This window comes from Leptidea sinapis, chromosome 9 (assembly GCF_905404315.1).
Source record: "Leptidea sinapis chromosome 9, ilLepSina1.1, whole genome shotgun sequence".
NCBI classification, from domain to species: domain Eukaryota; kingdom Metazoa; phylum Arthropoda; class Insecta; order Lepidoptera; family Pieridae; genus Leptidea; species Leptidea sinapis.
Genome location: NC_066273.1, coordinates 3,772,773 through 3,787,488, shown reverse-complemented (window position 1 = coordinate 3,787,488; position 14,716 = coordinate 3,772,773). Strand labels below are relative to the sequence as shown.

General features: G+C 34.3%; 1 protein-coding gene across 4 annotated transcripts in view; it reads right to left on the bottom strand.

Moving 5' to 3' along the window:
- Window positions 1–14,716, bottom strand: part of LOC126965984 (mitochondrial carrier protein Rim2) — a 56,110-nt gene that overhangs the window by 40,275 nt on the left and 1,119 nt on the right. For all 4 annotated transcript variants that reach the window (XM_050809841.1, XM_050809843.1, XM_050809842.1 and 1 more), the window contains exon 2: window positions 14,346–14,499. In XM_050809841.1, the coding sequence (XP_050665798.1) occupies window positions 14,346–14,499 (154 nt within the window). The remainder of the gene's footprint in view (window positions 1–14,345; window positions 14,500–14,716) is intronic.

Below are 14,716 nucleotides of genomic sequence, written 5' to 3'. Positions count from 1 at the left end.
CTTTAATGTGCGTGACCAGCTACATCTTACACTCGGGATTTGTATAACACTTTGTGTTAGTGTGCGTGCATTGCTCAAAATAGAGGTTTACTGTCAATCTCAATTTTTTTCGACGTTTTCACAGCTGTCACAGTCTATCTAGGCGTATAAATGATCTAAGTTTACAGTACGCCTAGCAACATCGTGTTGATAAATCGGAAGATAGTATTATCGCATGACTGGTTTAACGATACAATGGAAAAGTTCACAGACACGAAGAATGCCTACAAGTTAAGAATTCAGCACACGGACTAATTAAAGAAGCAATATACCTACCAATAGTATTTGTAATCTTAATCATATTTTTATATACATATCATTCTTATGAATAATGAATATTTCTGTTATTTGATTTGAACTCCCGTGGCACGTCAACTAGTCGTGAAATGGCATTGCTCGCGTTGGCGTTACCTTCCCTAAAATATGACGAGAGAAGCGATGTTAGGTCTTTTCGTCATGCTCGTGAACGGCGCCGCTTGTGATGTGTGGTGGACTAACCAGCTGTGCCGCAGTAATCAAGAGCGGGGCACGCGTCAATTTCTTTCAAAAAGCCCTCTATTTTTATTGGAATTAATAAGTTACCGAGTGTCTAACGTTGATTGTCTTACGGCCGTTTTCAATAACCTATCTATCCTTAGTTTAACTTACAAGAGGTAAACAAATCTATCCTTTTACGCTTACTTACATTTCAATAACCTATTGTCAGATAGCATTTGACTATAACTATATTGGACATAACTATGGATAGATAATATCTTGTCATTAAACGGTGACAGCAATGTATCCGTAAGTTAAACTAAGGGTAGATAGGTTATTGAAAACGGCCGTTAGTAGGAAAACTTGTAACGATTCATTTTTTTTGTGACATCAAGTAAATTTAACCACCACTTTAATATAACACATCTTAATAAGTTTCACTTAAACAATTACGCTCAGGCAGAGAGAGAGAGAGATAAGGCAAGTGATATTTGTGTATGTTATGGACCATACAAATCCATATAAAATGAAATATTGTAAGCGCTAATTCCTTGCGGGTGAATGTTATATTTATATTGGTATAGCTGCAGGTTGTGGAAAAGTTCCCAGAGTTAGGTATAAGTACAAGAAATACACCATATTTACGCGTTATTACAATCCCATCACTAAACAGGTAACAAACATAAAAAACATAACGACGAATTGAGAACCTCCACCTTTTTTGAAGTCGGTTAAAAAGGCATTTATTTACACAAAATTGATTCCTTTAGAATTCTTTTTGATGTCATTTCTATTATACTAGATTCTACTACCGCTTCGGAAACTAAACTATTGTTTTTTAATAATAAAATATATGGACATTTTTACAAACAAAATACATGAAATGGAATTCTTAATTTATTCGTATTGTCGTCATTTTACACACCATTACTGCACACCAATACTCAATATCCTGAGCGTTGCAAACGTACATAGCAAACAATAGCAATGCTTATTAATAACTAGCTGACCCGACAGACGTTGTTCTGTACATAACAAATTAAAAACAGTTTTTTTATGAATTTGTCAATAATATTGCATAACATCAAGAATTATTTCATAAAATATGCTCTATCTATTCTTATAATGAAATTGATTCACATCAGAAAGTTGTCAAAGCGTAGGTCAATTAATTTTCTCTATTAAAATATTGAAAATAATTATGGGTCCCAAATCGAAATAAAAACTATCCTATCTCTCAAGTTGGACCAAACTGCACTCCATGAAGTAATCCCCATTAAAATCCGTTCATTAGTTTAGGAGTCCATCGAGGACAAACAACGTGTCACGTAATTTTTATATGTTAAGATTATGCTCGCAAATCTTGCATGGCCGCAGTTTCAAGAGCACCGATTTCTTACTGTCAATAGCGAGTTAGTCATAAAATTTATCGAATATTTACTTTAAATTAAGGAAACAAAAATAAATCAGACTGATTTCTATTAATATGTAGGTAATTTCCTTTTTTGGATACTTATTTACCACACAACTCGGCAATAATGTATTTTCCAATTCAAAAAAAATAAATCGAAAACAATCCTCAGATATAGGATCGCTGGCCAGCGCAACTACTACGTCTGGTAAACTCGCGTCAAAGCTCAATGCATTAACAAGGCAGTTGTTCATATGCACATAAGTGAATTTTCTAGAAACTGTCTTAACCATAATGTTAACACCAGGAACAGACATAAGCTTATAATGCGTACTACTCGGCTAAGTCGAGTTAATAAGTCATTTGTGGGGCGATGTATATGCGTTTACAACAAGATCCCAGAAAATGTTCAAAACAAAAGTATAACTTCATTCAAAAGAATTGTTAGAAAACGTTTGTGTGGTAAAGGTTACTATAACATAAATGACTTTCTTAATGATACCACAGCTATCATTTTCTATAGAATGGAGCGAGCGCCTTAAGGCTATTAAATAATAAGTTTTATTGTACAATATTACTTTGTAAACATATTTTTTGATAAAAAAATAAAGTCCGCTGAGTTTTTTGCGCCCATTCTTCTCAGGCCTGAGGCATTCATTTTGGAATGGGTGGTAGTTTTTTTTAACTTCAATAAGTGATGTCACATCCTATTTTGAATAAAAATATTTATTTATGAAAAGTATGCTCATGGCACGCAGTGTCACGCTTCAACATCCAAAGTCACCCTTTAGTTAAGCTTAGAACTTTAGAATGCGTTTGTTTTGTAAGAACCAATAAACTCGCAATTTTGAATAATAATTATGAGTTTTTTCACTGAGATTTAAGAGCAGACCTACACTTACCTTGACTAAAAAAATGCATATTTTGTGCAAAACTAATATCTATGTCATCGTGACACTCTACCTAGACGACAATCCATCATCACACATACTTGAAGCCTCTCAGAGCCGAGCGATCGTAGTCTAACAATTTTGAGGTAGATCGCCCGCAGTTCAAGCTTGAGCACCCCTGCTATAGGACATAATACTATGGAAATAACTAAAGTATACATAACAATATGTGTAATATGAATTACTTGACCCATCCATGACTAGAATATACAGTCCACATCTACGTTACAGAGTTATTTAAAGGAGGCATGACCTTGATGTTCTGTTAGTACTATTGATGGATAAGTGACATTGCACAAGGTTATCCATTAGAGCTTCACTTTTAATTACTAGTCTATCTTTGTCATACAGCAATATAAAATACTTGGACTAAGTAAATAAAATTTGATCCATTCATGACCATTTCTCAATTTTTAGTTACGAATAGTTTTTCGTATGATAAAGATTTGTTTCTGGTAATATATACATATATACCTACTTAACAAGAAAAACACGATATACCTACTTATTTTAAATTGTAGCTGTACATATTGAACGTAAGTATAGATTTTTTTAACAGCTAGTTACCTATTTTTTTTATTTTTTTTTCTGCTAAAAAACTTAATTTTTCTATATTATATGACTTTTGGAATGAAAATTAACATAATATAAAAAGGCTTTCAAAATGGTACTTATATAGAATTTCTGTATGTTCTACGGTTTATCCGTTTGTCTTTTTTTTATGGAAAAGGAGGACAAACGAGCGTGATAGCTTTAAGTGATTACCGCCGCCCACATTCTCTTGCAACACCAGAGGACAACAACATCACAGGAGCGATGCTGGCCTTTAAGGAAGGTGTACCCATGTCGTATCGTGCCGGAAACTCCACAGCTTTGTTGTGCGTTGAAGAAAGACCCTTGAAAACCGCACTGTGGAGGAACGCCACACATCCAGATGGTGAATTGTTTTCTGTATATATACCAATCTTGGAAACGCAATTGTATTTATGCTACTTTATAGTTCCCACTCGGAAAAAGTCGCGGGCAGCAGCTTGTGTACTTACAAAGAAAACATTATAGTTAAAAATGTCTACAGTCTAACCTGACATCAGTCTCTGGACATTTTGATGAATTACTACGCGGCCTTATCTCGAAACAAACTAAATATTGGTTGCTTTATCGTCTTTTTACGATGAATAATTTTGAAGTTAGAATAATGTTTGTGATACCGAATATTAACACCTGGAAGGTTCTGGAAACACGGAGCAGAAAAAACTAGTGGAAGTGGCATGTGGGCTTACCCTGTCGCCACTATTGTGTACAAATGTACCTACTCGAGGCTCAAGTGAGACCAGTCATTTGATGTCAAGTGACGCATAATTACTAGAGATGAAACGGATAGCAGTTTGGCCGGATACCGGATATTCGGCCAACCATGTGGCCGAATAGCCGAATATCCGGCCGCCGGATATCTGGCGGAACTTAGCCGTTTGGTGTATCGCACACACAAACACAGACTTGCCTAGGCGGCGCGCGAACGATCGAATAGACTCGGTTAGATTCGGTTGAGAGAAGCGAAACCGCTTGCTACCTCTCAATGCAGAGAAATTAGTATTTATCCACCATAATTTGCCTTTAGTGCAGTATGAGTACCTACTAATTAATTAATTTTTTTCTATTACATTCATTTACTACGGTCTGATTAAAAATTTACAACTCAAACTAATTATGTTTCTTTAGTGATACTAAAACTAACTAAATAAAGCAAATAATTACTTAAAAATATATTTTTTATACAGTTTTTTTAATTCGGCCTGATGTCTATCCGGCCGAACAGTAGGTAGTTATCCGGTATTCGGCCGGATAGTATTAAGGCCGCCGGATAGGCCGGATACCGGATAGTTACCGGATATCCGTTTCATCTCTAATAATTACCTTTAAAAAATACAAATATGCCTTATTGTGCCGTATTTGACTGTAGAAATCATAGCAGCAATAAAAATACGTCCAACAAAGGGATTTCCTATCATCGGAAATCATAATTTTCCGATTTGAAGTAAAAAATAGATCGAAAACCATGAATTCTGGGAATGTTTGCCATTATTGTAGCCGTGTTTTCACGGATACGGATCGGACTCTGATCACTTAGTTTAGTAGTATTTTAGTAAAAAATGTTTGTAACAAACTAAAAACAACTTCCAATCTTGACAAATAAAACAAGTATTCATAAATTTAATTACGCCTAAATATGCTGTCGGTACTTGGGTAAAATTGAGGAGCACCGCGCAGGGTTGAAGGTGAGGGGCAGAATTCCTACGAAGTGCACACTAAAGTTGCCCGTGTACATTAATATGAATTTCGACAAAGTTACCTAAACATCTTTCGACAAAATATAATATTTAATCTATATTTTTCTTCAAGTGCTCACATCCATCTTTTCCTATTATAAATTTTACTGTATAGAAAAGTAATATACGCGATATAAAGACAAAAAAAGACAAAAGTACCTCAAATCTCTTATGAAAGACTACAAGAATAGAGAATATACGGAATATATAATAATTAATTCTTTTTTAGGAACCACTTGAATACCTTTTTGCTCTGAATAGTGATTTTCATTATTATAACACTAGAAATAAGGGATTTCTTGTAACTAATTCTAGTAGGCTTCATAAGATACATAATGGCTTTAAGGGTAAATGTATACACTTCTATAATAAAGTCCCAGCCACTGTTCAGGCATTATCTATAAATAAATTTAAACGTTTTATAAAAAAAATGGCTCTGTTGTATATCCTATTACTCTACTGCTGAATATCTAAATGATCGGACAGCCTGGGACTAGATTGTGATTATTTTATAGCGATAGAAATGACTGTACAGTATTGTATATTTTTATTGAAAAGAGCGCAAAAATAGAATGCTGGGAGAGTTTCTTGCGCCGCTTCTTCTCTCTCAGAGCGCCATTTGTTTCCGAAGCGAAAGAATTCTAAAGGAATCAATTTTGAGAAAATAAATGCCTTTTTACAATATATATATTCAATTATTTCACTATAATGACAACTATATACAAGTAACATTAAATGATTTAAAACAATTGGGCAGTCGGGTGACCAGCAGCCAGCACGTCCGATACTTTCTACTGCCCCAACAAGAAGTGCCCAACAGCCGAGAGCAATTTGTAACAGTTACCCTACTACCAACCTTAGTAATACGAAAATACCAACATCATAATAAAGTGACATCACTAAGATATTGCATGTGATTATATAATATTACAATTACTTACTAAAAATATACTAACTATAATTACTAAAAAAATATAATATTAATAGGTTACAAATGATTCTATTAATATGATCATAACTGAATGTTGGTACTAATTGGAATGTCGAATAACCATTACAATATATCGTTGCTCCGTTAACATTCAATATTGTAGGTTGCACCTTGACACATCTTTTGCAGCTCTAATAATAGTCGGATAGGTATTTGTAACAGCTTTTGTTCAGTTCTACATCATTTTTATATTTAGTTACGAGCTACTGGGGTAGCCGCTTGTTTTATGATAGGCAATGATGGTCTCTTCACGCCATACAAAAACAAAGCCGAAATATGGCACAGGCCACAAATGGCACCATAATAAGCTTCGACTGCCATATCCTATTCATTTCTGCGTTTACTCCAGTTGTTTAAATATTATTGGTCAATAGGCAACAATGTTAACATTTTTTCAGTTAAAGCTACGTTGTGTTGAATTTAAAACCGGAATTGGACAGTGAAATCAGTGGAGTAGCAGTATTTTTTTAAACCGTGACGAAAAAGAGGGTTACTATAAATTTGCGTTTGTCAGTGTGTGCCTATTATCTGATCAAGATCTGCTCAGTCGGAGGTATTTTAAGTTTTTTATCAAAACTCACACTCAATATATAAGCGAAAGTTTGTATGTTTATTTATTAGTTTGTCTCTATATTTGTTAATATTTAACACTGTAACTAAATGGAGTTAGATCTAATAAGTTAAGAACCTATAAGGAGAGAGACAAACACTCAAATATAATAATTTTTATTTACATAAAATAATTCGGGAAACTGGTTATTAAAATGTTAAGTTCCCTGAAATAAATTTAAATTATTAAATTTTGTCTTTAAGACATAAACATCTTTTCCGGGGTTTCTTTTCGGCATTTGAAGTGTAAGCGGACACCAACATATCTAGGTATGACAGCTTTTGTCAAATTATAAATATGGCAAATTCGACTTTTGTGTGTGCATCAATTTGACTAAAATGACAAAATATATTGACTTTCGAAAGAGATTTCAATACTTTTAATGTTAAAAAGTTTTATCATACTTTATGAGCATAAATTTTTATACGCTTAAATTAAAGTGGTGATATATAAATCAATCTCGAGGAAATGATTCGAGCAAATGCCATTCGACTTATTTGGTTTATAAAATGCTTTACATCTCTCTCTAGCGGGTTGGACTTAGTATCCCTTAGCACGAATTTGGATATAAAAAATATTGTAGTTGATAGAGCTTTAGTCCACGATTACAATGATACCACTCTTATTACAAGGTAATGCACCGTTTTCAAGAAAATCACAAAAAAACATCTTACCTAAAACAGGTAAATCACGTAAATAAATATCCCATAGCACAAATTTGGTTGTAAAAAATATTGTAGTTGATAGAGCTTTAGTCCACGATTATAATGATACCTCTCTTATTACAAGGTAATGCACCGTTTCCAAAAAAATAACGAAAAAAATTCTAACCTAAAACAGATAAATCACGTAAATAAACACTAGATGAGCGCTGCCATCGCGGCGGGAGGCTATAAACTGTCATAAAATGATTTTGGTTTCTTAGTAAAATATAAGTACAGGCAAAGGGTTCAAGCTCATACAGCCATAAATTAGTAAAAGTAATAAATCCCCAAAGCTCTATCAACTGTAATTCAGTAAAATTGGTTAGGTTAGGTTATGTTAGAACAGTTGAAACAACGCACGAGCCCAGCGTAGCGTGCCGCGGCAGCGGCCGGCGAGTGCCAGAACCAAATTGTAGGCGTTTCCCCTCATTATCAAATTAGGGAGGGGGGAGGGTAGACTTTTATTTTGGTTTTTCTTGAAAACTGTGTATTACGTTGTAATAAGAGTGGTAGCACTATAATCGTGGACCAAAGCTCTATCATATACAATTCATTAAAATTGGTTAGGTTAGGTTATGTTAGAACAGTTAAAACAACGCACGAGCCGAGCGTAGCGTGCCGCGGCAGCGGCCAGCGAGTGCCAGAACCAAATAGTAGCTGGCACCAATTATCTTTACTATCTCGTGTACTGAAACGCTGAAAAGATAAGCTTTTACAGATTTGCGGTGTAAATAAATATCAATTATCACCAGGTTACAATACCTATATATACTGTAATACCATGTAAATAGTACTAGTTTTTAATTGTTCACGTTATTGTAAGCCGTTCATATTCACTAGCAACATTCTGTGCACAAAATACAATATTATTCTAAGGGCCTTTAAAAAACGCGACTCTATTGGCAGAGACTTTCCGTACACAAAATACAATATTTCTAATCATTGATCACTGGGTCTTTAAAAAATAGCAACTCTATGGTTTTCATTTCTGACTGTGTGCTTGTTGCGTCCTTTCATCTGTCTCATTCTGACAAGCGGGAGAGAAAGGGATGTGAATACTTGTCAATAATTGTACCATATTTCATGAAAAAATATTCGTTTGGTCATTACGCTTTTTGCCAACCCGTCTTATATATGTGATAAATCACACCATCTTTTTTTTTTGCGCCTTGAACATATTATTTGGGCACTTTTTTATAGCACATTTAGACTTGGCGATTGACACACGACTAAGGAGAAAATAGTGCTTACATTGTGTTTAAGCACACTTTTGCTGTTCCGCTTTCATACTGTGATATAGAACATCATTGAGATTGTGGCACATTTTACCCATCTCCTTGAAAATCTTCACCTTCCACACTATTTACAAACTGTTTAATGATTGTATATACTAGTACTAAATGTAAACAAGCAGTACATAATATGCTAACATGACAGATAAATCTTTGAAAGTGAAAATGTTTATAGTAAAATATTAAGTTGTAACTACATTACTTAATAAACTTTTATGATAATTATATGTATAGCCGAGTGGTTAGCGATCCTACCTACTAAGCTAGAGGTCCCGGGTTCTAATCCCGGTAGGTGCAAGCATTTATATGATGAATATGGATGTTTGTTTCCGAGTCATGGATGTTTAAATGTATTTATGTATGTTTATATGAATTTATGTATGTTTAAGTAAGTATGTTGTATTAAATATATTGTTGTCTTGTAACCCATAACACAGGCTATATATGCTTAACTTGGGGCAAGATAATTTGTGTAAAAAGTGTGTCAATATTATTATTATTATGTATTGTACATATGGATTTTTATTTAATATTCACAAATAAATAGTATGTATTCATACATACATATATAAAATAGTATGTGTTCAGTGGATAGATAAAAATAAATTTATATTAACTTTGTAGATAATGTTTGGTTCTTTTATAGTCAAAGTATTTTAATCACATCACACCTTTTTTTATTCACAAACATTATATAGTTTCACATAGTAGTACTTCTTAGTTTATATCATGGTTGTAGAAAAATGCTGCAATGAGATATGCAAATCCTTATGCAAAATTTGTCTTATGATAATAGTTTGGACAAACAGTTTTTTTCAAGACAAACAGGATATTCAGCTGATGGTAATTGATACGCCCTGCCCATAACAATACAGTGCCGCCCAGGATTCTTGAAAAACCCCAAAAATTCTGAGCGGCACTACAACAGCACTAGCCACCTTGAGACATAAGATGTTAAGTCTCATTTGCCCAGTAATTTCACTAGCTACAGCGCCTTTTAGACCGAAACACAGTAATGCTTACACATTACTGCTTCGCGACAGAAATAAGCGCCGTTGTGGTATCCATAATCTAGCCGGCATCCTGTACAATGGAGCCTCCCACAGTTGAAACTGTTAGAGCAAGAAACTCACTATAATGGTTTGTCATGGGGTACCTTAATGGTTTGCAATTTAGTATTTTACTAATAGAAGGGCAGAGCACATTGAAATTTAATCAACACAGTCTTGCTCCAGCTCAGGCTCTAATACTTAAAGGCTAAAAGCACACATAAAAAAGTATGGAGCGTTATGTAATATATTATCTATATCAACTGTCAACAGTGGAACTTGTGCTTAGAGTTTTTTTAATTATTTTTTAGTGTCTAACTTGAACTAAATTGCAGACTTTGTGATCTATTTGTAGTATAAAGTGTTGTGAATCTTGGGAAATGTTATATTGTTAAAGTGTATAGTATTTAAAGTGAAAAACTTTGATCAAACTAGCAAACACATAGTGAAACAAAAAAAATTTCATATACCCTCATATTTTTCTCGAAAAATCATTAAAAAAATGGCATCTTGTTATAAATGCAATGTTCAAATTAAAAAATATGATGAGAAAAACCCTAAAATCCAGTGTAAAGGTTGCACTCGCGAAATATGCGGCAAATGCAGTGAGTTGTCTGCGACAGAGCTGCGGGTGTTTTGTTTACAAAACCCCAAACTTTCGTATTTGTGTGCGGATTGCCAAGAGGGCCTAAAACAAGTGCCTGCTCTGCGTAAACTTGTATCGGAGTTAGAGGAGCAAGTGATGGAATTAAAAGAAAATCAGTCGTCTTCTTTAAATATTGATGCAATCATTCAGGAAATGGTTGAGCGTGAGAACCGAAGCTGCAATGTGATAATGTTTGGTATCGAGGAAGCGAGCTCAGGTGGTAAAGAGGAAGCTAAAAATCATGACAAATCTGGAGTTTTGGAAGCACTCGCTCAAGTCCCGCTCCAATCCTCGGAGCTCATAACAACCATTCGTCTTGGGAAGCCCACTGCTAACAAACCCAGGCCAATCAAAGTCATACTCCGCAACAAACACAATGCTATTAAAATCTTGAAGAATAAAAATAAACTGCCTTCATCTACCTCTGTTAAATCAGACATGACACCCTATCAAAGGGATCAGTTAAAAAAACTGAGATTAGAGCTTGCAGAAAGAACTAATAATGGGGAAAAAGATCTCACAATTAAGTACATAAACAAACAACCCAAAATTATAAAAAGTACAAAAAACTACCCACAGTAAACTCTCCAATAACAAACCTCAAAATTTTATATACAAACCTGGCATCATTAACGGCTAAATTTGATCTTTTTTCATTGGAAATCAAAACTTTGAATCCAACAATTATACTAGTAACCGAAACACACCTGCACACTGGGATAAGTGACAGCTTAATAAATCTTCCTAACTACACACTCTTTCGTCTAGATAGGAAAAATAAAAAAGGTGGTGGAGTAGCAATTTATACTCTCTATACACTAAATAATCAACCCTTGATTGCTAAGCCCAATATAATGTTGCATGAGGATTCAGTGGAAGCATTATGGCTTGATATTCAGTACCAAAATTTTAACCTCTTACTAGCTTGTGTATACAGATCCACTCACTACAACATGGAAAAATCTGATGAATGTCTTTTCAACAATATTAAAAAAGCTGCAAATTCAAACTCAAACCTGTTGATAATTGGTGATTTTAACTTGCCAGACATAAAGTGGCCTATTGAAAAAACCTCAGGCTATAATAAATTACACGAAAATTTTATTGATCTTATAATTGATAATAATCTTTCACAAATGGTAAATCAAAATACCAGGAAACGGAACAAGCAAGAATCTCTTCTGGATCTTATTATTTGCAATGATGAGTCCCTCATTAGTGAAATCAATTATCACCCTCCAATAGGAAAAAGTGATCATGTGATTCTGTTGGCTGAGATACAACTGGTGGGTCAAGTTGTAAAAGAATTCGCGTCCTATAAACGAGCTTTCAAATATGGTGATTATGATGCAATTAATAAATACTTGCTCACATCTGATATTCCAGAAAATGACTCTATAGATAATACATACATGGAGGATGATCAAAGAAAATATCTCTATTACTATTGATAAGTTTATACCAAAAATAAAAAGTCGTAAGGGTTACAGTAAAACCAAACCATGGATTACTAAGGAGATATGTATATTAACGGACAGGAAAAAGAAGCAATGGAATATATATTTACTTGACCGAGATAATGAATCTTATAAAAAATATCATGCCATAAATAATAAAATAGTACAGTTAACACGTCAAAATAGGATCAATTTTGAATCAAACATTGCTGATAGTGGAGAAAAAGCCTTTTATGCATATGTCAGAAAACAAATATCAACAAGAGTTGACATACCGCCAGCTCTTATGAATCCAAAAACATTTGAAATCACAACAAAGTCAGTAGAGGTAGCTGAAATATTTGCTGATCAATTTGAACACGCATATGTGTGTGAGCCACCTGGGAAATTACCAGATGTGAACATAGAGAGAGTACAGGCATCATTAGAAAACATTGTATTTACACCAGAGAAAGTTCTAAAGGCTTTAAAAACTTTTGATGAATCGACAGCTAGTGGTCCGGATAATATTCCTGCTATTATGCTCCAACAATGCAGCGCCATCATTAACCAAGTAACCTTAATAATGGATCTGTCTTTTGCAATGGGAAGACTCCCAACAGACTGGAAAGAAGCAGTGGTTACGCCTATTTTCAAAAAAGGCAATAAGTTAAATGCTGAAAACTACAGACCAATCAGCTTGATGTGCATATTGTGTAAAGCTATGGAGAAAATCATAGTTGACAGCTTAAGAGAATTCATAACAAGAGAAAATATAATTATTCAAGAACAACATGGTTTTACACAGAAGCGATCAACTGTCACTAACCTTCTCAGCTGTCTTAGACAGTGGATATTAAATTGGGACAAACGTCAACCAACTGATATTATCTATCTGGATTACGAGAAAGCGTTTGACAGAGTTCCAATTAGTCGGCTACTTCATAAATTAGAACACCTTGGCATACGTGGTAAACTGCTAGTCTGGATTAGTGACTTCCTAAATGATCGAAAATTTCGTGTGAGGGTTGGGAATGAAATGTCAAGTAATCGTCCTGTTCGCAGCGGTGTACCACAAGGCTCTGTACTGGGACCAATATTATTCACATTATTCTTAACTGACTTGTAAAATGTTATAAGTCTCCCATTTTCATTATTCGCGGATGACACCAAGTTCTTTGGGAACCCTATACATCAACAGGGTGATATACAACAAAATTTAAAAGCTATTGAACACTGGACAAAGGAATGGTTACTTTCACTGAATGTCAACAAAACCACTGTTCTACATATTGGAAAAAATAATCCCCGAGTATCATATTGGTTAGACAATAAGCAACTAAAAGCGGTTGATACACAAAAAGACCTAGGAGTGATCTTAAGCAATGATCTCAAATGGGAAGCACACATTGTGGCTACTGTGAAGAAAGCCAACTCAATCCTGTACCTAATCAGAAAAGCATTCTTCAACATTACCAAGAAAACATTTCTAAAAATCTATAAAACTTATATCAGACCATTACTGGAGTATTCATTTCAGGTCTGGAATCCATATTTTGTTAAGGATATAGAATTGTTGGAAAGGGTACAGAGGCGAGCCACTAAGTTGCCTAGGCAACTGAAAAATCTTACATATGAACAAAGACTTGCACAGCTTGGACTCAGCACCCTCAAAAGCAGACGAGAAAGAGGCGATCTAATTGAAACATACAAAATACTAAATAATTATTATAATGTCCCAAATTTTGAGAGCATGTTTCCAAGGAAGAGCAATCCTAGACTAAGGGGACATGATATGAAGCTAGAATATCAATTAGCATCATCAAATCCATTGAAACACTTTCTGACCAACAGAGTCGTTCATATATGGAATAGATTGCCCAAGGATGTGGTTAAATCAAAATCTGTTAATCAGTTTAAGAATAGACTGGACAAACATTTGGATAGATATGGCAAATGATATAGACGCATCAGCGAAAGCTGCTTAGTCTATTATAAATAATAATAATAATAATAATTCTCAGCAAATTTTGGCTAGGTGGAGTGTGCAACACTAGTAGTATAGTTATTGCTAATGTACATTTTAATGTGACCCAGGAACTGAGTCACAAGTCTTGGGCACTGTTTCTTGTTTCTTGCTCTGCCACAAAGCTCAACCACACAGTGAATACATCAATCAGTCCGCCAAGGAGACATGTGTACCCCTTTTTACCTTCAATAAATTATATTACTCACATTTATATGCACTTGTACCTATCAAAAGCACCTACTTTCTTCTATATCCATTGATCCTCTTTTTGTCTTTAAATTAATATATTTAAAATTTTTGCATTATCATATCAGAAAGTACTACTAGTATTTCATTTTAGCACTCCTTGCCTAATTTTTAATTATAATATGACAAAGAACAAACCTGATGTTTAGGGATTTTGGAGCAGACTCTATTTGAATTAGCAGCGTTTGAGGGTGGTGTCGTTGGCGGAATACCGACACCCTTTGATGACTGCAGTCTTGTTTTCACCACTTCAAGGGGACATGTCACGACTGCTCCAGCTGTACCAGCTATCCTATTTGTTCAATAAGTAATATTAATTAAATAACAATGTATTTAAAATAAGATCTTCAGACTTTTTTATCCAAAATAGTTCAGAAGAGAAACTGTTCCACAATTTTTTTAAGGTAACATAATAAGTAATTGATCTTATATTTATTCTGTGTAATATAAATATATTAACTTATGTTAGATAGTATAATATGTGTATCTAACATAAGCTCTCAGGGTTA